Genomic DNA, 22,259 nt, shown 5'->3' on the forward strand with positions numbered 1-22,259 from the left:
AGCAGCTTTGGCACACTTTGAACTATACTTTCCTGAATTTCCAGCTTGATTGATTGGGTCTAGCGGGAGTTATGGGACTTTGAGTAAAAAGTTGAGTTTTTCCAAATTTCTTCAAAGTTTTCCAAGAGTCGGGCGAAAAAGTTGTTCGGGCACCTAAAATATACATTCGCCAAATTTTGCCAGCAGCTTTGGCACACTTTGAACTAAACTTTCCTGAATTTCCAGCTTGATTGATTGGGTCTAGCGGGAGTTATGGGACTTTGAGTAAAAAGTTGAGTTTTTCCAAATTTCTTCAAAGTTTTCCAAGAGTCGGGCGAAAAAGTTGTTCGGGCACCTAAAATATACATTCGCCAAATTTTGCCAGCAGCTTTGGCACACTTTGAACTATACTTTCCTGAATTTCCAGCTTGATTGATTGGGTCTAGCGGGAGTTATGGGACTTTGAGTAAAAAGTTGAGTTTTTCCAAATTTCTTCAAAGTTTTCCAAGAGTCGGGCGAAAAAGTTGTTCGGGCACCTAAAATATACATTCGCCAAATTTTGCCAGCAGCTTTGGCACACTTTGAACTATACTTTCCTGAATTTCCAGCTTGATTGATTGGGTCTAGCGGGAGTTATGGGACTTTGAGTAAAAAAGTTGAGTTTTTCCAAATTTCTTCAAAGTTTTTCAAGAGTCGGGCGAAAAAGTTGTTCGGGCACCTAAAATATACATTCGCCAAATTTTGCCAGCAGCTTTGGCACACTTTGAACTATTCTTTCCTGAATTTCCAGCTTGATTGATTGGGTCTAGCGGGAGTTATGGGACTTTGAGTAAAAAGTTGAGTTTTTCCAAATTTCTTCAAAGTTTTCCAAGAGTCGGGCGAAAAAGTTGTTCGGGCACCTAAAATATACATTCGCCAAATTTTGCCAGCAGCTTTGGCACACTTTGAACTAAACTTTCCTGAATTTCCAGCTTGATTGATTGGGTCTAGCGGGAGTTATGGGACTTTGAGTAAAAAGTTGAGTTTTTCCAAATTTCTTCAAAGTTTTCCAAGAGTCGGGCGAAAAAGTTGTTCGGGCACCTAAAATATACATTCGCCAAATTTTGCCAGCAGCTTTGGCACACTTTGAACTATACTTTCCTGAATTTCCAGCTTGATTGATTGGGTCTAGCGGGAGTTATGGGACTTTGAGTAAAAAGTTGAGTTTTTCCAAATTTCTTCAAAGTTTTCCAAGAGTCGGGCGAAAAAGTTGTTCGGGCACCTAAAATATACATTCGCCAAATTTTGCCAGCAGCTTTGGCACACTTTGAACTATACTTTTCTAAATTTTCAACTTGATTGATCGGGTCTAGCGGCAGTTATGGGACTTTGAGTAAAAAAGTTGAGTTTTTCCAAATTTCTTCAAAGTTTTCCAAGAGTCGGGCGAAAAAGTTGTTCGGGCACCTAAAATATACATTCGCCAAATTTTGCCAGCAGCTTTGGCACACTTTGAACTAAACTTTCCTGAATTTCCAGCTTGATTGATTGGGTCTAGCGGGAGTTATGGGACTTTGAGTAAAAAGTTGAGTTTTTCCAAATTTCTTCAAAGTTTTCCAAGAGTCGGGCGAAAAAGTTGTTCGGGCACCTAAAATATACATTCGCCAAATTTTGCCAGCAGCTTTGGCACACTTTGAACTAAACTTTCCTGAATTTCCAGCTTGATTGATTGGGTCTAGCGGGAGTTATGGGACTTTGAGTAAAAAGTTGAGTTTTTCCAAATTTCTTCAAAGTTTTCCAAGAGTCGGGCGAAAAAGTTGTTCGGGCACCTAAAATATACATTCGCCAAATTTTGCCAGCAGCTTTGGCACACATTGAACTATACTTTTCTAAATTTTCAACTTGATTGATCGGGTCTAGCGGCAGTTATGGGACTTTGAGTAAAAAAGTTGAGTTTTTCCAAATTTCTCAAAGTTTTCCAAGAGTCGGGCGAAAAAGTTGTTCGGGCACCTAAAATATACATTCGCCAAATTTTGCCAGCAGCTTTGGCACACTTTGAACTAAACTTTCCTAAATTTCCAGCTTGATTGATTGGGTCTAGCGGGAGTTATGGGACTTTGAGTAAAAAAGTTGAGTTTTTCCAAATTTCTTCAAAGTTTTCCAAGAGTCGGGCGAAAAAGTTGTTCGGGCACCTAAAATATACATTCGCTAAATTTTGCCAGCAGCTTTGGCACACTTTGAACTATACTTTCCTGAATTTCCAGCTTGATTGATTGGGTCTAGCGGGAGTTATGGGACTTTGGGTAAAAAAGTTGAGTTTTTCCAAATTTCTTCAAAGTTTTCCAAGAGTCGGGCGAAAAAGTTGTTCGGGCACCTAAAATATACATTCGCCAAATTTTGCCAGCAGCTTTGGCACACTTTGAACTATTCTTTCCTGAATTTCCAGCTTGATTGATAGGGTCTAGCGGGAGTTATGGGACTTTGGGTAAAAAAGTTGAGTTTTTCCACATTTCTTCAAAGTTTTCCAAGAGTCGGGCGAAAAAGTTGTTCGGGCACCTAAAATATACATTCGCCAAATTTTGCCAGCAGCTTTGGCACACTTTGAACTATTCTTTCCTGAATTTCCAGCTTGATTGATTGGGTCTAGCGGGAGTTATGAGACTTTGAGTAAAAAAGTTGAGTTTTTCCAAATTTCTTCAAAGTTTTCCAAGAGTCGGGCGAAAAAGTTGTTCGGGCACCTAAAATATACATTCGCCAAATTTTGCCAGCAGCTTTGGCACACTTTGAACTATTCTTTCCTGAATTTCCAGCTTGATTGATTGGGTCTAGCGGGAGTTATGGGACTTTGGGTAAAAAGTTGAGTTTTTCCAAATTTCTTCAAAGTTTTCCAAGAGTCGGGCGAAAAAGTTGTTCGGGCACCTAAAATATACATTCGCCAAATTTTGCCAGCAGCTTTGGCACACTTTGAACTATACTTTCCTGAATTTCCAGCTTGATTGATTGGGTCTAGCGGGAGTTATGGGACTTTGAGTAAAAAGTTGAGTTTTTCCAAATTTCTTCAAAGTTTTCCAAGAGTCGGGCGAAAAAGTTGTTCGGGCACCTAAAATATACATTCGCCAAATTTTGCCAGCAGCTTTGGCACACTTTGAACTATACTTTCCTGAATTTCCAGCTTGATTGATTGGGTCTAGCGGGAGTTATGGGACTTTGAGTAAAAAGTTGAGTTTTTCCAAATTTCTTCAAAGTTTTCCAAGAGTCGGGCGAAAAAGTTGTTCGGGCACCTAAAATATACATTCGCCAAATTTTGCCAGCAGCTTTGGCACACTTTGAACTATTCTTTCCTGAATTTCCAGCTTGATTGATTGGGTCTAGCGGGAGTTATGGGACTTTGGGTAAAAAAGTTGAGTTTTTCCAAATTTCTTCAAAGTTTTCCAAGAGTCGGGCGAAAAAGTTGTTCGGGCACCTAAAATATACATTCGCCAAATTTTGCCAGCAGCTTTGGCACACTTTGAACTATACTTTCCTGAATTTCCAGCTTGATTGATTGGGTCTAGCGGGAGTTATGGGACTTTGAGTAAAAAGTTGAGTTTTTCCAAATTTCTTCAAAGTTTTCCAAGAGTCGGGCGAAAAAGTTGTTCGGGCACCTAAAATATACATTCGCCAAATTTTGCCAGCAGCTTTGGCACACTTTGAACTATTCTTTCCTGAATTTCCAGCTTGATTGATTGGGTCTAGCGGGAGTTATGGGACTTTGGGTAAAAAAGTTGAGTTTTTCCAAATTTCTTCAAAGTTTTCCAAGAGTCGGGCGAAAAAGTTGTTCGGGCACCTAAAATATACATTCGCCAAATTTTGCCAGCAGCTTTGGCACACTTTGAACTATACTTTCCTGAATTTCCAGCTTGATTGATTGGGTCTAGCGGGAGTTATGGGACTTTGAGTAAAAAGTTGAGTTTTTCCAAATTTCTTCAAAGTTTTTCAAGAGTCGGGCGAAAAAGTTGTTCGGGCACCTAAAATATACATTCGCCAAATTTTGCCAGCAGCTTTGGCACACTTTGAACTATACTTTTCTGAATTTTCAACTTGATTGATTGGGTCTAGCGGCAGTTATGGGACTTTGAGTAAAAAGTTGAGTTTTTCCAAATTTCTTCAAAGTTTTCCAAGAGTCGGGCGAAAAAGTTGTTCGGGCACCTAAAATATACATTCGCCAAATTTTGCCAGCAGCTTTGGCACACTTTGAACTATACTTTCCTGAATTTCCAGCTTGATTGATTGGGTCTAGCGGGAGTTATGGGACTTTGAGTAAAAAGTTGAGTTTTTCCAAATTTCTTCAAAGTTTTCCAAGAGTCGGGCGAAAAAGTTGTTCGGGCACCTAAAATATACATTCGCCAAATTTTGCCAGCAGCTTTGGCACACTTTGAACTATACTTTCCTGAATTTCCAGCTTGATTGATTGGGTCTAGCGGGAGTTATGGGACTTTGAGTAAAAAAGTTGAGTTTTTCCAAATTTCTTCAAAGTTTTTCAAGAGTCGGGCGAAAAAGTTGTTCGGGCACCTAAAATATACATTCGCCAAATTTTGCCAGCAGCTTTGGCACACTTTGAACTATTCTTTCCTGAATTTCCAGCTTGATTGATTGGGTCTAGCGGCAGTTATGGGACTTTGAGTAAAAAAGTTGAGTTTTTCCAAATTTCTTCAAAGTTTTCCAAGAGTCGGGCGAAAAAGTTGTTCGGGCACCTAAAATATACATTCGCCAAATTTTGCCAGCAGCTTTGGCACACTTTGAACTAAACTTTCCTGAATTTCCAGCTTGATTGATTGGGTCTAGCGGGAGTTATGGGACTTTGAGTAAAAAGTTGAGTTTTTCCAAATTTCTTCAAAGTTTTCCAAGAGTCGGGCGAAAAAGTTGTTCGGGCACCTAAAATATACATTCGCCAAATTTTGCCAGCAGCTTTGGCACACTTTGAACTATACTTTCCTGAATTTCCAGCTTGATTGATTGGGTCTAGCGGGAGTTATGGGACTTTGAGTAAAAAGTTGAGTTTTTCCAAATTTCTTCAAAGTTTTCCAAGAGTCGGGCGAAAAAGTTGTTCGGGCACCTAAAATATACATTCGCCAAATTTTGCCAGCAGCTTTGGCACACTTTGAACTATACTTTTCTAAATTTTCAACTTGATTGATTGGGTCTAGCGGCAGTTATGGGACTTTGAGTAAAAAGTTGAGTTTTCCAAATTTCTTCAAAGTTTTCCAAGAGTCGGGCGAAAAAGTTGTTCGGGCACCTAAAATATACATTCGCCAAATTTTGCCAGCAGCTTTGGCACACTTTGAACTAAACTTTCCTGAATTTCCAGCTTGATTGATTGGGTCTAGCGGGAGTTATGGGACTTTGAGTAAAAAGTTGAGTTTTTCCAAATTTCTTCAAAGTTTTCCAAGAGTCGGGCGAAAAAGTTGTTCGGGCACCTAAAATATACATTCGCCAAATTTTGCCAGCAGCTTTGGCACACTTTGAACTAAACTTTCCTGAATTTCCAGCTTGATTGATTGGGTCTAGCGGGAGTTATGGGACTTTGAGTAAAAAGTTGAGTTTTCCAAATTTCTTCAAAGTTTTCCAAGAGTCGGGCGAAAAAGTTGTTCGGGCACCTAAAATATACATTCGCCAAATTTTGCCAGCAGCTTTGGCACACTTTGAACTATACTTTCTAAATTTTCAACTTGATTGATTGGGTCTAGCGGCAGTTATGGGACTTTGAGTAAAAAGTTGAGTTTTTCCAAATTTCTTCAAAGTTTTCCAAGAGTCGGGCGAAAAAGTTGTTCGGGCACCTAAAATATACATTCGCCAAATTTTGCCAGCAGCTTTGGCACACTTTGAACTAAACTTTCCTAAATTTCCAGCTTGATTGATTGGGTCTAGCGGGAGTTATGGGACTTTGAGTAAAAAAGTTGAGTTTTTCCAAATTTCTTCAAAGTTTTCCAAGAGTCGGGCGAAAAAGTTGTTCGGGCACCTAAAATATACATTCGCCAAATTTTGCCAGCAGCTTTGGCACACTTTGAACTATACTTTCCTGAATTTCCAGCTTGATTGATTGGGTCTAGCGGGAGTTATGGGACTTTGGGTAAAAAAGTTGAGTTTTTCCAAATTTCTTCAAAGTTTTCCAAGAGTCGGGCGAAAAAGTTGTTCGGGCACCTAAAATATACATTCGCCAAATTTTGCCAGCAGCTTTGGCACACTTTGAACTATTCTTTCCTGAATTTCCAGCTTGATTGATTGGGTCTAGCGGGAGTTATGGGACTTTGGGTAAAAAAGTTGAGTTTTTCCAAATTTCTTCAAAGTTTTCCAAGAGTCGGGCGAAAAAGTTGTTCGGGCACCTAAAATATACATTCGCCAAATTTTGCCAGCAGCTTTGGCACACTTTGAACTATTCTTTCCTGAATTTCCAGCTTGATTGATTGGGTCTAGCGGGAGTTATGGGACTTTGAGTAAAAAAGTTGAGTTTTTCCAAATTTCTTCAAAGTTTTCCAAGAGTCGGGCGAAAAAGTTGTTCGGGCACCTAAAATATACATTCGCCAAATTTTGCCAGCAGCTTTGGCACACTTTGAACTATTCTTTCCTGAATTTCCAGCTTGATTGATTGGGTCTAGCGGGAGTTATGGGACTTTGGGTAAAAAAGTTGAGTTTTTCCAAATTTCTTCAAAGTTTTCCAAGAGTCGGGCGAAAAAGTTGTTCGGGCACCTAAAATATACATTCGCCAAATTTTGCCAGCAGCTTTGGCACACTTTGAACTATACTTTCCTGAATTTCCAGCTTGATTGATTGGGTCTAGCGGGAGTTATGGGACTTTGAGTAAAAAGTTGAGTTTTTCCAAATTTCTTCAAAGTTTTCCAAGAGTCGGGCGAAAAAGTTGTTCGGGCACCTAAAATATACATTCGCCAAATTTTGCCAGCAGCTTTGGCACACTTTGAACTATACTTTCCTGAATTTCCAGCTTGATTGATTGGGTCTAGCGGGAGTTATGGGACTTTGAGTAAAAAGTTGAGTTTTTCCAAATTTCTTCAAAGTTTTCCAAGAGTCGGGCGAAAAAGTTGTTCGGGCACCTAAAATATACATTCGCCAAATTTTGCCAGCAGCTTTGGCACACTTTGAACTATTCTTTCCTGAATTTCCAGCTTGATTGATTGGGTCTAGCGGGAGTTATGGGACTTTGAGTAAAAAGTTGAGTTTTTCCAAATTTCTTCAAAGTTTTCCAAGAGTCGGGCGAAAAAGTTGTTCGGGCACCTAAAATATACATTCGCCAAATTTTGCCAGCAGCTTTGGCACACTTTGAACTATACTTTCCTGAATTTCCAGCTTGATTGATTGGGTCTAGCGGGAGTTATGGGACTTTGAGTAAAAAGTTGAGTTTTTCCAAATTTCTTCAAAGTTTTCCAAGAGTCGGGCGAAAAAGTTGTTCGGGCACCTAAAATATACATTCGCCAAATTTTGCCAGCAGCTTTGGCACACTTTGAACTATTCTTTCCTGAATTTCCAGCTTGATTGATTGGGTCTAGCGGGAGTTATGGGACTTTGAGTAAAAAGTTGAGTTTTTCCAAATTTCTTCAAAGTTTTCCAAGAGTCGGGCGAAAAAGTTGTTCGGGCACCTAAAATATACATTCGCCAAATTTTGCCAGCAGCTTTGGCACACTTTGAACTATACTTTCCTGAATTTCCAGCTTGATTGATTGGGTCTAGCGGGAGTTATGGGACTTTGAGTAAAAAAGTTGAGTTTTTCCAAATTTCTTCAAAGTTTTCAAGAGTCGGGCGAAAAAGTTGTTCGGGCACCTAAAATATACATTCGCCAAATTTTGCCAGCAGCTTTGGCACACTTTGAACTATACTTTTCTAAATTTTCAACTTGATTGATTGGGTCTAGCGGCAGTTATGGGACTTTGAGTAAAAAAGTTGAGTTTTTCCAAATTTCTTCAAAGTTTTCCAAGAGTCGGGCGAAAAAGTTGTTCGGGCACCTAAAATATACATTCGCCAAATTTTGCCAGCAGCTTTGGCACACTTTGAACTATACTTTCCTGAATTTCCAGCTTGATTGATTGGGTCTAGCGGGAGTTATGGGACTTTGAGTAAAAAGTTGAGTTTTTCCAAATTTCTTCAAAGTTTTCAAGAGTCGGGCGAAAAAGTTGTTCGGGCACCTAAAATATACATTCGCCAAATTTTGCCAGCAGCTTTGGCACACTTTGAACTATTCTTTCCTGAATTTCCAGCTTGATTGATTGGGTCTAGCGGGAGTTATGGGACTTTGAGTAAAAAGTTGAGTTTTTCCAAATTTCTTCAAAGTTTTTCAAGAGTCGGGCGAAAAAGTTGTTCGGGCACCTAAAATATACATTCGCCAAATTTTGCCAGCAGCTTTGGCACACTTTGAACTATACTTTTCTGAATTTTCAACTTGATTGATTGGGTCTAGCGGCAGTTATGGGACTTTGAGTAAAAAGTTGAGTTTTTCCAAATTTCTTCAAAGTTTTCCAAGAGTCGGGCGAAAAAGTTGTTCGGGCACCTAAAATATACATTCGCCAAATTTTGCCAGCAGCTTTGGCACACTTTGAACTAAACTTTCCTGAATTTCCAGCTTGATTGATTGGGTCTAGCGGGAGTTATGGGACTTTGAGTAAAAAGTTGAGTTTTTCCAAATTTCTTCAAAGTTTTCCAAGAGTCGGGCGAAAAAGTTGTTCGGGCACCTAAAATATACATTCGCCAAATTTTGCCAGCAGCTTTGGCACACTTTGAACTATACTTTCCTGAATTTCCAGCTTGATTGATTGGGTCTAGCGGGAGTTATGGGACTTTGAGTAAAAAGTTGAGTTTTTCCAAATTTCTTCAAAGTTTTCCAAGAGTCGGGCGAAAAAGTTGTTCGGGCACCTAAAATATACATTCGCCAAATTTTGCCAGCAGCTTTGGCACACTTTGAACTATACTTTCCTGAATTTCCAGCTTGATTGATTGGGTCTAGCGGGAGTTATGGGACTTTGAGTAAAAAGTTGAGTTTTTCCAAATTTCTTCAAAGTTTTCCAAGAGTCGGGCGAAAAAGTTGTTCGGGCACCTAAAATATACATTCGCCAAATTTTGCCAGCAGCTTTGGCACACTTTGAACTATTCTTTCCTGAATTTCCAGCTTGATTGATTGGGTCTAGCGGGAGTTATGGGACTTTGAGTAAAAAGTTGAGTTTTTCCAAATTTCTTCAAAGTTTTCCAAGAGTCGGGCGAAAAAGTTGTTCGGGCACCTAAAATATACATTCGCCAAATTTTGCCAGCAGCTTTGGCACACTTTGAACTATACTTTCTGAATTTCCAGCTTGATTGATTGGGTCTAGCGGCAGTTATGGGACTTTGAGTAAAAAGTTGAGTTTTTCCAAATTTCTTCAAAGTTTTCCAAGAGTCGGGCGAAAAAGTTGTTCGGGCACCTAAAATATACATTCGCCAAATTTTGCCAGCAGCTTTGGCACACTTTGAACTATTCTTTCCTGAATTTCCAGCTTGATTGATTGGGTCTAGCGGGAGTTATGGGACTTTGAGTAAAAAGTTGAGTTTTTCCAAATTTCTTCAAAGTTTTCCAAGAGTCGGGCGAAAAAGTTGTTCGGGCACCTAAAATATACATTCGCCAAATTTTGCCAGCAGCTTTGGCACACTTTGAACTAAACTTTCCTGAATTTCCAGCTTGATTGATTGGGTCTAGCGGGAGTTATGGGACTTTGAGTAAAAAGTTGAGTTTTTCCAAATTTCTTCAAAGTTTTCCAAGAGTCGGGCGAAAAAGTTGTTCGGGCACCTAAAATATACATTCGCCAAATTTTGCCAGCAGCTTTGGCACACTTTGAACTATACTTTCCTGAATTTCCAGCTTGATTGATTGGGTCTAGCGGGAGTTATGGGACTTTGAGTAAAAAGTTGAGTTTTTCCAAATTTCTTCAAAGTTTTCCAAGAGTCGGGCGAAAAAGTTGTTCGGGCACCTAAAATATACATTCGCCAAATTTTGCCAGCAGCTTTGGCACACTTTGAACTATACTTTCCTGAATTTCCAGCTTGATTGATTGGGTCTAGCGGGAGTTATGGGACTTTGAGTAAAAAAGTTGAGTTTTTCCAAATTTCTTCAAAGTTTTTCAAGAGTCGGGCGAAAAAGTTGTTCGGGCACCTAAAATATACATTCGCCAAATTTTGCCAGCAGCTTTGGCACACTTTGAACTATTCTTTCCTGAATTTCCAGCTTGATTGATTGGGTCTAGCGGGAGTTATGGGACTTTGAGTAAAAAGTTGAGTTTTTCCAAATTTCTTCAAAGTTTTCCAAGAGTCGGGCGAAAAAGTTGTTCGGGCACCTAAAATATACATTCGCCAAATTTTGCCAGCAGCTTTGGCACACTTTGAACTATACTTTCCTGAATTTCCAGCTTGATTGATTGGGTCTAGCGGGAGTTATGGGACTTTGAGTAAAAAGTTGAGTTTTTCCAAATTTCTTCAAAGTTTTCCAAGAGTCGGGCGAAAAAGTTGTTCGGGCACCTAAAATATACATTCGCCAAATTTTGCCAGCAGCTTTGGCACACTTTGAACTATACTTTCCTGAATTTCCAGCTTGATTGATTGGGTCTAGCGGGAGTTATGGGACTTTGAGTAAAAAGTTGAGTTTTTCCAAATTTCTTCAAAGTTTTCCAAGAGTCGGGCGAAAAAGTTGTTCGGGCACCTAAAATATACATTCGCCAAATTTTGCCAGCAGCTTTGGCACACTTTGAACTATACTTTCCTGAATTTCCAGCTTGATTGATTGGGTCTAGCGGGAGTTATGGGACTTTGAGTAAAAAGTTGAGTTTTTCCAAATTTCTTCAAAGTTTTCCAAGAGTCGGGCGAAAAAGTTGTTCGGGCACCTAAAATATACATTCGCCAAATTTTGCCAGCAGCTTTGGCACACTTTGAACTATACTTTCCTGAATTTCCAGCTTGATTGATTGGGTCTAGCGGGAGTTATGGGACTTTGAGTAAAAAAGTTGAGTTTTTCCAAATTTCTTCAAAGTTTTCCAAGAGTCGGGCGAAAAAGTTGTTCGGGCACCTAAAATATACATTCGCCAAATTTTGCCAGCAGCTTTGGCACACTTTGAACTATACTTTCCTGAATTTCCAGCTTGATTGATTGGGTCTAGCGGGAGTTATGGGACTTTGAGTAAAAAAGTTGAGTTTTTCCAAATTTCTTCAAAGTTTTTCAAGAGTCGGGCGAAAAAGTTGTTCGGGCACCTAAAATATACATTCGCCAAATTTTGCCAGCAGCTTTGGCACACTTTGAACTATTCTTTCCTGAATTTCCAGCTTGATTGATTGGGTCTAGCGGGAGTTATGGGACTTTGAGTAAAAAAGTTGAGTTTTTCCAAATTTCTTCAAAGTTTTCCAAGAGTCGGGCGAAAAAGTTGTTCGGGCACCTAAAATATACATTCGCCAAATTTTGCCAGCAGCTTTGGCACACTTTGAACTAAACTTTCCTGAATTTCCAGCTTGATTGATTGGGTCTAGCGGGAGTTATGGGACTTTGAGTAAAAAGTTGAGTTTTTCCAAATTTCTTCAAAGTTTTCCAAGAGTCGGGCGAAAAAGTTGTTCGGGCACCTAAAATATACATTCGCCAAATTTTGCCAGCAGCTTTGGCACACTTTGAACTAAACTTTCCTGAATTTCCAGCTTGATTGATTGGGTCTAGCGGGAGTTATGGGACTTTGAGTAAAAAGTTGAGTTTTTCCAAATTTCTTCAAAGTTTTCCAAGAGTCGGGCGAAAAAGTTGTTCGGGCACCTAAAATATACATTCGCCAAATTTTGCCAGCAGCTTTGGCACACTTTGAACTATACTTTCCTGAATTTCCAGCTTGATTGATTGGGTCTAGCGGGAGTTATGGGACTTTGAGTAAAAAGTTGAGTTTTTCCAAATTTCTTCAAAGTTTTCCAAGAGTCGGGCGAAAAAGTTGTTCGGGCACCTAAAATATACATTCGCCAAATTTTGCCAGCAGCTTTGGCACACTTTGAACTATACTTTCCTGAATTTCCAGCTTGATTGATTGGGTCTAGCGGGAGTTATGGGACTTTGAGTAAAAAGTTGAGTTTTCCAAATTTCTTCAAAGTTTTCCAAGAGTCGGGCGAAAAAGTTGTTCGGGCACCTAAAATATACATTCGCCAAATTTTGCCAGCAGCTTTGGCACACTTTGAACTAAACTTTCCTGAATTTCCAGCTTGATTGATTGGGTCTAGCGGGAGTTATGGGACTTTGAGTAAAAAGTTGAGTTTTTCCAAATTTCTTCAAAGTTTTCCAAGAGTCGGGCGAAAAAGTTGTTCGGGCACCTAAAATATACATTCGCCAAATTTTGCCAGCAGCTTTGGCACACTTTGAACTATACTTTCCTGAATTTTCAGCTTGATTGATTGGGTCTAGCGGGAGTTATGGGACTTTGAGTAAAAAGTTGAGTTTTTCCAAATTTCTTCAAAGTTTTCCAAGAGTCGGGCGAAAAAGTTGTTCGGGCACCTAAAATATACATTCGCCAAATTTTGCCAGCAGCTTTGGCACACTTTGAACTAAACTTTCCTGAATTTCCAGCTTGATTGATTGGGTCTAGCGGGAGTTATGGGACTTTGAGTAAAAAGTTGAGTTTTTCCAAATTTCTTCAAAGTTTTCCAAGAGTCGGGCGAAAAAGTTGTTCGGGCACCTAAAATATACATTCGCCAAATTTTGCCAGCAGCTTTGGCACACTTTGAACTATACTTTCCTGAATTTCCAGCTTGATTGATTGGGTCTAGCGGGAGTTATGGGACTTTGAGTAAAAAAGTTGAGTTTTTCCAAATTTCTTCAAAGTTTTCCAAGAGTCGGGCGAAAAAGTTGTTCGGGCACCTAAAATATACATTCGCCAAATTTTGCCAGCAGCTTTGGCACACTTTGAACTATTCTTTCCTGAATTTCCAGCTTGATTGATTGGGTCTAGCGGGAGTTATGGGACTTTGGGTAAAAAAGTTGAGTTTTTCCAAATTTCTTCAAAGTTTTCCAAGAGTCGGGCGAAAAAGTTGTTCGGGCACCTAAAATATACATTCGCCAAATTTTGCCAGCAGCTTTGGCACACTTTGAACTATTCTTTCCTGAATTTCCAGCTTGATTGATTGGGTCTAGCGGGAGTTATGGGACTTTGAGTAAAAAAGTTGAGTTTTTCCAAATTTCTTCAAAGTTTTCCAAGAGTCGGGCGAAAAAGTTGTTCGGGCACCTAAAATATACATTCGCCAAATTTTGCCAGCAGCTTTGGCACACTTTGAACTATTCTTTCCTGAATTTCCAGCTTGATTGATTGGGTCTAGCGGGAGTTATGGGACTTTGGGTAAAAAGTTGAGTTTTTCCAAATTTCTTCAAAGTTTTCCAAGAGTCGGGCGAAAAAGTTGTTCGGGCACCTAAAATATACATTCGCCAAATTTTGCCAGCAGCTTTGGCACACTTTGAACTATACTTTCCTGAATTTCCAGCTTGATTGATTGGGTCTAGCGGGAGTTATGGGACTTTGAGTAAAAAGTTGAGTTTTTCCAAATTTCTTCAAAGTTTTCCAAGAGTCGGGCGAAAAAGTTGTTCGGGCACCTAAAATATACATTCGCCAAATTTTGCCAGCAGCTTTGGCACACTTTGAACTATACTTTCCTGAATTTCCAGCTTGATTGATTGGGTCTAGCGGGAGTTATGGGACTTTGAGTAAAAAGTTGAGTTTTTCCAAATTTCTTCAAAGTTTTCCAAGAGTCGGGCGAAAAAGTTGTTCGGGCACCTAAAATATACATTCGCCAAATTTTGCCAGCAGCTTTGGCACACTTTGAACTATACTTTCCTGAATTTCCAGCTTGATTGATTGGGTCTAGCGGGAGTTATGGGACTTTGAGTAAAAAGTTGAGTTTTTCCAAATTTCTTCAAAGTTTTCCAAGAGTCGGGCGAAAAAGTTGTTCGGGCACCTAAAATATACATTCGCCAAATTTTGCCAGCAGCTTTGGCACACTTTGAACTATACTTTCCTGAATTTCCAGCTTGATTGATTGGGTCTAGCGGGAGTTATGGGACTTTGGGTAAAAAAGTTGAGTTTTTCCAAATTTCTTCAAAGTTTTCCAAGAGTCGGGCGAAAAAGTTGTTCGGGCACCTAAAATATACATTCGCCAAATTTTGCCAGCAGCTTTGGCACACTTTGAACTATTCTTTCCTGAATTTCCAGCTTGATTGATAGGGTCTAGCGGGAGTTATGGGACTTTGGGTAAAAAAGTTGAGTTTTTCCACATTTCTTCAAAGTTTTCCAAGAGTCGGGCGAAAAAGTTGTTCGGGCACCTAAAATATACATTCGCCAAATTTTGCCAGCAGCTTTGGCACACTTTGAACTAAACTTTCCTGAATTTCCAGCTTGATTGATTGGGTCTAGCGGGAGTTATGGGACTTTGAGTAAAAAGTTGAGTTTTTCCAAATTTCTTCAAAGTTTTCCAAGAGTCGGGCGAAAAAGTTGTTCGGGCACCTAAAATATACATTCGCCAAATTTTGCCAGCAGCTTTGGCACACTTTGAACTATTCTTTCCTGAATTTCCAGCTTGATTGATTGGGTCTAGCGGGAGTTATGGGACTTTGAGTAAAAAGTTGAGTTTTTCCAAATTTCTTCAAAGTTTTCCAAGAGTCGGGCGAAAAAGTTGTTCGGGCACCTAAAATATACATTCGCCAAATTTTGCCAGCAGCTTTGGCACACTTTGAACTATACTTTCCTGAATTTCCAGCTTGATTGATTGGGTCTAGCGGGAGTTATGGGACTTTGAGTAAAAAGTTGAGTTTTTCCAAATTTCTTCAAAGTTTTCCAAGAGTCGGGCGAAAAAGTTGTTCGGGCACCTAAAATATACATTCGCCAAATTTTGCCAGCAGCTTTGGCACACTTTGAACTATACTTTCCTGAATTTCCAGCTTGATTGATTGGGTCTAGCGGGAGTTATGGGACTTTGAGTAAAAAGTTGAGTTTTTCCAAATTTCTTCAAAGTTTTCCAAGAGTCGGGCGAAAAAGTTGTTCGGGCACCTAAAATATACATTCGCCAAATTTTGCCAGCAGCTTTGGCACACTTTGAACTAAACTTTCCTGAATTTCCAGCTTGATTGATTGGGTCTAGCGGGAGTTATGGGACTTTGAGTAAAAAGTTGAGTTTTTCCAAATTTCTTCAAAGTTTTCCAAGAGTCGGGCGAAAAAGTTGTTCGGGCACCTAAAATATACATTCGCCAAATTTTGCCAGCAGCTTTGGCACACTTTGAACTATACTTTCCTGAATTTCCAGCTTGATTGATTGGGTCTAGCGGGAGTTATGGGACTTTGGGTAAAAAGTTGAGTTTTCCAAATTTCTTCAAAGTTTTCCAAGAGTCGGGCGAAAAAGTTGTTCGGGCACCTAAAATATACATTCGCCAAATTTTGCCAGCAGCTTTGGCACACTTTGAACTATTCTTTCCTGAATTTCCAGCTTGATTGATTGGGTCTAGCGGGAGTTATGGGACTTTGGGTAAAAAGTTGAGTTTTTCCAAATTTCTTCAAAGTTTTCCAAGAGTCGGGCGAAAAAGTTGTTCGGGCACCTAAAATATACATTCGCCAAATTTTGCCAGCAGCTTTGGCACACTTTGAACTATTCTTTCCTGAATTTCCAGCTTGATTGATTGGGTCTAGCGGGAGTTATGGGACTTTGGGTAAAAAGTTGAGTTTTTCCAAATTTCTTCAAAGTTTTCCAAGAGTCGGGCGAAAAAGTTGTTCGGGCACCTAAAATATACATTCGCCAAATTTTGCCAGCAGCTTTGGCACACTTTGAACTATTCTTTCCTGAATTTCCAGCTTGATTGATTGGGTCTAGCGGGAGTTATGGGACTTTGGGTAAAAAGTTGAGTTTTTCCAAATTTCTTCAAAGTTTTCCAAGAGTCGGGCGAAAAAGTTGTTCGGGCACCTAAAATATACATTCGCCAAATTTTGCCAGCAGCTTTGGCACACTTTGAACTAAACTTTCCTGAATTTCCAGCTTGATTGATTGGGTCTAGCGGGAGTTATGGGACTTTGAGTAAAAAGTTGAGTTTTTCCAAATTTCTTCAAAGTTTTCAAGAGTCGGGCGAAAAAGTTGTTCGGGCACCTAAAATATACATTCGCCAAATTTTGCCAGCAGCTTTGGCACACTTTGAACTATACTTTTCTAAATTTTCAACTTGATTGATTGGGTCTAGCGGCAGTTATGGGACTTTGAGTAAAAAAGTTGAGTTTTTCCAAATTTCTTCAAAGTTTTCCAAGAGTCGGGCGAAAAAGTTGTTCGGGCACCTAAAATATACATTCGCCAAATTTTGCCAGCAGCTTTGGCACACTTTGAACTATACTTTCCTGAATTTCCAGCTTGATTGATTGGGTCTAGCGGGAGTTATGGGACTTTGAGTAAAAAAGTTGAGTTTTTCCAAATTTCTTCAAAGTTTTCCAAGAGTCGGGCGAAAAAGTTGTTCGGGCACCTAAAATATACATTCGCCAAATTTTGCCAGCAGCTTTGGCACACTTTGAACTATTCTTTCCTGAATTTCCAGCTTGATTGATTGGGTCTAGCGGGAGTTATGAGACTTTGAGTAAAAAAGTTGAGTTTTTCCAAATTTCTTCAAAGTTTTCCAAGAGTCGGGCGAAAAAGTTGTTCGGGCACCTAAAATATACATTCGCCAAATTTTGCCAGCAGCTTTGGCACACTTTGAACTATTCTTTCCTGAATTTCCAGCTTGATTGATTGGGTCTAGCGGGAGTTATGGGACTTTGGGTAAAAAAGTTGAGTTTTTCCAAATTTCTTCAAAGTTTTCCAAGAGTCGGGCGAAAAAGTTGTTCGGGCACCTAAAATATACATTCGCCAAATTTTTCCAGCAGCTTTGGCACACTTTGAACTATACATTCCTGAATTTCCAGCTTGATTGATTGGGTCTAGCGGGAGTTATGGGACTTTGAGTAAAAAGTTGAGTTTTTCCAAATTTCTTCAAAGTTTTCCAAGAGTCGGGCGAAAAAGTTGTTCGGGCACCTAAAATATACATTCGCCAAATTTTGCCAGCAGCTTTGGCACACTTTGAACTATACATTCCTGAATTTCCAGCTTGATTGATTGGGTCTAGCGGGAGTTATGGGACTTTGAGTAAAAAGTTGAGTTTTTCCAAATTTCTTCAAAGTTTTCCAAGAGTCGGGCGAAAAAGTTGTTCGGGCACCTAAAATATACATTCGCCAAATTTTGCCAGCAGCTTTGGCACACTTTGAACTATTCTTTCCTGAATTTCCAGCTTGATTGATTGGGTCTAGCGGGAGTTATGGGACTTTGGGTAAAAAAGTTGAGTTTTTCCATATTTCTTCAAAGTTTTCCAAGAGTCGGGCGAAAAAGTTGTTCGGGCACCTAAAATATACATTCGCCAAATTTTGCCAGCAGCTTTGGCACACTTTGAACTATTCTTTCCTGAATTTCCAGCTTGATTGATTGGGTCTAGCGGGAGTTATGGGACTTTGGGTTAAAAAGTTGAGTTTTTCCAAATTTCTTCAAAGTTTTCCAAGAGTCGGGCGAAAAAGTTGTTCGGGCACCTAAAATATACATTCGCCAAATTTTGCCAGCAGCTTTGGCACACTTTGAACTATACTTTCCTGAATTTCCAGCTTGATTGATTGGGTCTAGCGGGAGTTATGGGACTTTGAGTAAAAAAGTTGAGTTTTTCCAAATTTCTTCAAAGTTTTTCAAGAGTCGGGCGAAAAAGTTGTTCGGGCACCTAAAATATACATTCGCCAAATTTTGCCAGCAGCTTTGGCACACTTTGAACTATACTTTTCTAAATTTTCAACTTGATTGATCGGGTCTAGCGGCAGTTATGGGACTTTGAGTAAAAAAGTTGAGTTTTTCCAAATTTCTTCAAAGTTTTCCAAGAGTCGGGCGAAAAAGTTGTTCGGGCACCTAAAATATACATTCGCCAAATTTTGCCAGCAGCTTTGGCACACTTTGAACTATACTTTCCTGAATTTCCAGCTTGATTGATTGGGTCTAGCGGGAGTTATGGGACTTTGAGTAAAAAAGTTGAGTTTTTCCAAATTTCTTCAAAGTTTTTCAAGAGTCGGGCGAAAAAGTTGTTCGGGCACCTAAAATATACATTCGCCAAATTTTGCCAGCAGCTTTGGCACACTTGGAACTATTCTTTCCTGAATTTCCAGCTTGATTGATTGGGTCTAGCGGGAGTTATGGGACTTTGAGTAAAAAAGTTGAGTTTTTCCAAATTTCTTCAAAGTTTTTCAAGAGTCGGGCGAAAAAGTTGTTCGGGCACCTAAAATATACATTCGCCAAATTTTGCCAGCAGCTTTGGCACACTTTGAACTATACTTTTCTAAATTTTCAACTTGATTGATCGGGTCTAGCGGCAGTTATGGGACTTTGAGTAAAAAAGTTGAGTTTTTCCAAATTTCTTCAAAGTTTTCCAAGAGTCGGGCGAAAAAGTTGTTCGGGCACCTAAAATATACATTCGCCAAATTTTGCCAGCAGCTTTGGCACACTTTGAACTATTCTTTCCTGAATTTCCAGCTTGATTGATTGGGTCTAGCGGGAGTTATGGGACTTTGGGTAAAAAAGTTGAGTTTTTCCAAATTTCTTCAAAGTTTTCCAAGAGTCGGGCGAAAAAGTTGTTCGGGCACCTAAAATATACATTCGCCAAATTTTTCCAGCAGCTTTGGCACACTTTGAACTATACATTCCTGAATTTCCAGCTTGATTGATTGGGTCTAGCGGGAGTTATGGGACTTTGAGTAAAAAGTTGAGTTTTTCCAAATTTCTTCAAAGTTTTCCAAGAGTCGGGCGAAAAAGTTGTTCGGGCACCTAAAATATACATTCGCCAAATTTTGCCAGCAGATTTGGCACACTTTGAACTATACTTTTCTTAATTTTCAGCTTGATTGATTGGGTCTAGCAGGAGTTATGAGACTTTGAGTAAAAAAGTCGAGTTTTTCCAAATTTCTTCAAAGTGTTCCTAGAGTCGGGTGGAAAAGTTGTTCGGGCACCTAAAATATACATTCACCAAATTTTGCCAGCAGCTTTGGCACACTTTGAGCCGTACTTTTCTGAATTTTCCGAATTTTCAGCTTGATTGATTGGGTCAAGAGTGAGTTATGAGACTTTGAGTTAAAAGTATGAAAAGCTCTTTTTTCGCTTTTAGAAAGGGTTTTGTGAAGATGAGAATAGCTCCGGAAATAAATAAATTATCAACAAATTAATAATGTTTCTCAGCATTTTTATTTTGCAGCCTACTGAGATTTAATCAATAATTTCGCCCTCCTCGGGCTCGCCATCCTCTGGATCACCATCCTGTAATGCTGGTGCGCCATAATAAAGGCTATTCCCCTCGTCTCGGACTTCTACTCTTGCGTTCGGAGGCAGCTGTTGGGGCGGGCCCACCTGCCACCACACCATCCTTGGCCCTTGGCCTTCTGCTGGGGCAACGTTACGTGGGGCCGTGAAATACGGCGCCGGGAAGCTTGGTGCAGCGCAACGAAACGCCGGGAAACGCTGGTCCGGAAAAACCGGCGCCGAGATGTTTGGGGCAGCGGAACGAGGGGGTGGGAAACTTGGGCCGGCGAAGGACGAGGCCAGAGGATTGAGGTTCATCCGGGGCGGTGGCGGAGGCGGCCTGAAGGGTGATGGTGGTGGAGTGTTGTTGAAGGGGGAAAAGGGTGGTGCCGTGGGTCTTTCCACACTCAGTCGTGCAGGTGGTGGTTCGAGGAAGGGCGAAGGCGGTGGAGTTTCTCCCACCGGCACCTCTTGGCGCACAGGCCCTCCCCTTCCCACCCGCTTCTTTTTTTTCCACCCTCCATTTCCTCCTCCACGACCCCCACGTCCTTTCTTGCCGCCACGACCTCCCCGGCCACCACGCCCGTATTGATTCACCGTAATCTGTAATAGTTGATAAAAAAACAATTAAACATAAAAATAATGATAATTGATTCTACAAATTACTTACATTAAATAGATGGCTCATGCCCGCTGCCTCCTTGTGGCCACGCGTTCTCAAGTGGGCTGCGCGAGTTAGGTCTGGAAAAAAACGAAACAAATCAATTAAACCCTTGCCTTAACAAGAACTCGGACTAGGTACCACCTACGCTACTTACCAAAGCTGGGGAAAACTTTTTTTCAGTCGAAGTCTTCGATTTTCCGCGAGAAAATTCCGCTGCGCGATCGTGTTCCACTCGTTCCACTTGCGGTGCGTTGGAAATTACTCGTCAGTCCTCCTTTACCGACTGCGATACGAATGTCGACTCCAAGGCATATAGAACATATAAGGTAAGGCGGGTTTTCCTGAACCGGAAATGGATTTCATTTATAATTTTTTTATTTGACTAAAACTTTCCGGAGGGCTTAGCCATTTTGCCGTTGGGTGTTAACGTCTCTGTTACGAAATGTTGCGAAAGGGGAGGGAGGGGGTGGTGGTTAATGAAAAATTATATTACGTAACGCAAAATTTTCATATAAAAAAATTTTAAAAGACCGCGTAAGAGGGAGAGGAGAGCTTTCCCGAATTTTGCGTTACGTAATAAAAGAACGCTCCCTAAGTAATCCAAAATCTGTATCTCGGACAGGAATTTTCTGATTGATTGGGCTAAATCCGAAGAGTCTGGCCTGCTACGTCAGTGGATGTTTATTTACATGAGGACCGAGCAGGACTGACTTTTTGTTTAACTCTTTGTTTTCACATTGGCCCGTTTACATTGTTTTGCTTGATTTGGTGTTTTCGGCAAAACTGAAACACCGGTGGTTGATCACTTTTTCGTTTGACACTTTTTTTTTAAGTTCGGCAGTGTGTGTGAACTCCGTGAAAAAGGGATGGCAAACTAAAAAGTGATCCCGCTCGTTTGACAACAGTAGAGCTTTCTAAGCCCGATCTCACACACACTAGCGCACCATTTGTTTTGCTGGCTGGTACAAAATTTAACCTCACTTTTTTCGTGTACGTACACGCAATACATGCGCAACTCTGTTGGTGTCAAACCATCGGAGAATGAGTGTATAGGTTAGGATTATTCAGAAAAAAATACTTTAACTCTGAAAAAATTAAACGTTTTGGAGAGGCACTCGGGAATAAAAAAACATGCTTAAAACAGTTTCTGGTGTTTTTTTTCATTTTACCGCAAAAAAAAAAATACACAATAGCATTTTATGATGGATATATAACCTTATAGTCCATTGGGACAGGTTATCAAGTAAGATACTTTCTGTCAAAAAATGCCGTAAAGTTAATTTTGCAAAATCAATTCAAAGAATTTAAGAATTTAAGGATTTAAAAATTTAAGAATTTAAGAATTTAAGAATTTAAGAATTTAAGAATTTAAGAATTTAAGAATTTAAGAATTTAAGAATTTAAGAATTTAAGAATTTAAGAATTTAAGAATTTAAGAATTTAAGAATTTAAGAATTTAAGAATTTAAGAATTTAAGAATTTAAGAATTTAAGAATTTAAGAATTTAAATTTAAGAATTTAAGAATTTAAGAATTTAAGAATTTAAGAATTTAAGAATTTAAGAATTTAAGAATTTAAGAATTTAAGAATTTAAGAATTTAAGAATTTAAGAATTTAAGAATTTAAGAATTTAAGAATTTAAGAATTTAAGAATTTAAGAATTTAAATTTAAGAATTTAAGAATTTAAGAATTTAAGAATTTAAGAATTTAAGAATTTAAGAATTTAAGAATTTAAGAATTTAAGAATTTAAGAATTTAAGAATTTAAGAATTTAAGAATTTAAGAATTTAAGAATTTAAGAATTTAAGAATTTAAATTTAAGAATTTAAGAATTTAAGAATTTAAGAATTTAAGAATTTAAGAATTTAAGAATTTAGAATTTAAGAATTTAAGAATTTAGAATTTAAGAATTTAAGAATTTAATTTAAATTTAAGAATTTAAGAATTTAAGAATTTAAGAATTTAAGAATTTAAGAATTTAAGAATTTAAGAATTTAAGAATTTAAGAATTTAAGAATTTAAGAATTTAAGAATTTAAGAATTTAAGAATTTAAGAATTTAAGAATTTAAGAATTTAAGAATTTAAGAATTTAAGAATTTAAGAATTTAAATTTAAGAATTTAAGAATTTAAGAATTTAAGAATTTAAGAATTTAAGAATTTAAGAATTTAAGAATTTAAGAATTTAAGAATTTAAGAATTTAAGAATTTTAGAATTTAAGAATTTAAGAATTTAAGAATTTAAGAATTTAAGAATTTAAGAATTTAAGAATTTAAGAATTTAAGAATTTAAGAATTTAAG

At 38.8% G+C, this 22,259-nt stretch overlaps 1 protein-coding gene and 1 long non-coding RNA gene across 3 annotated transcripts in view; one reads left to right on the forward strand and one right to left on the reverse strand.

Moving 5' to 3' along the window:
- LOC119770454 overlaps positions 1 to 22,259 on the forward strand; it is a 57,100-nt gene that overhangs the window by 1,444 nt on the left and 33,397 nt on the right. The window lies entirely within an intron of this gene.
- On the reverse strand, positions 19,260 to 20,196 carry LOC119770453 (extensin-like). Of its 2 annotated transcripts, XM_038265400.1 has the most exons (3): positions 20,112 to 20,196; positions 19,964 to 20,034; positions 19,260 to 19,896 (listed from the first exon to the last, which is right to left on the reverse strand). In XM_038265400.1, exons 2-3 carry the CDS (start codon positions 19,979 to 19,981, stop codon positions 19,261 to 19,263), a joined length of 654 nt encoding a protein of 217 aa, XP_038121328.1. In that variant the 5' UTR covers positions 19,982 to 20,034; positions 20,112 to 20,196; the 3' UTR covers position 19,260. The 2 variants fall into 2 exon arrangements, with proteins under 2 accessions (XP_038121328.1, XP_038121329.1); XM_038265401.1 differs by having other exon boundaries at positions 19,964 to 20,190.

This window comes from Culex quinquefasciatus, chromosome 3 (assembly GCF_015732765.1).
Source record: "Culex quinquefasciatus strain JHB chromosome 3, VPISU_Cqui_1.0_pri_paternal, whole genome shotgun sequence".
In the NCBI taxonomy this organism is placed as follows: Eukaryota; Metazoa; Arthropoda; class Insecta; order Diptera; family Culicidae; genus Culex; species Culex quinquefasciatus.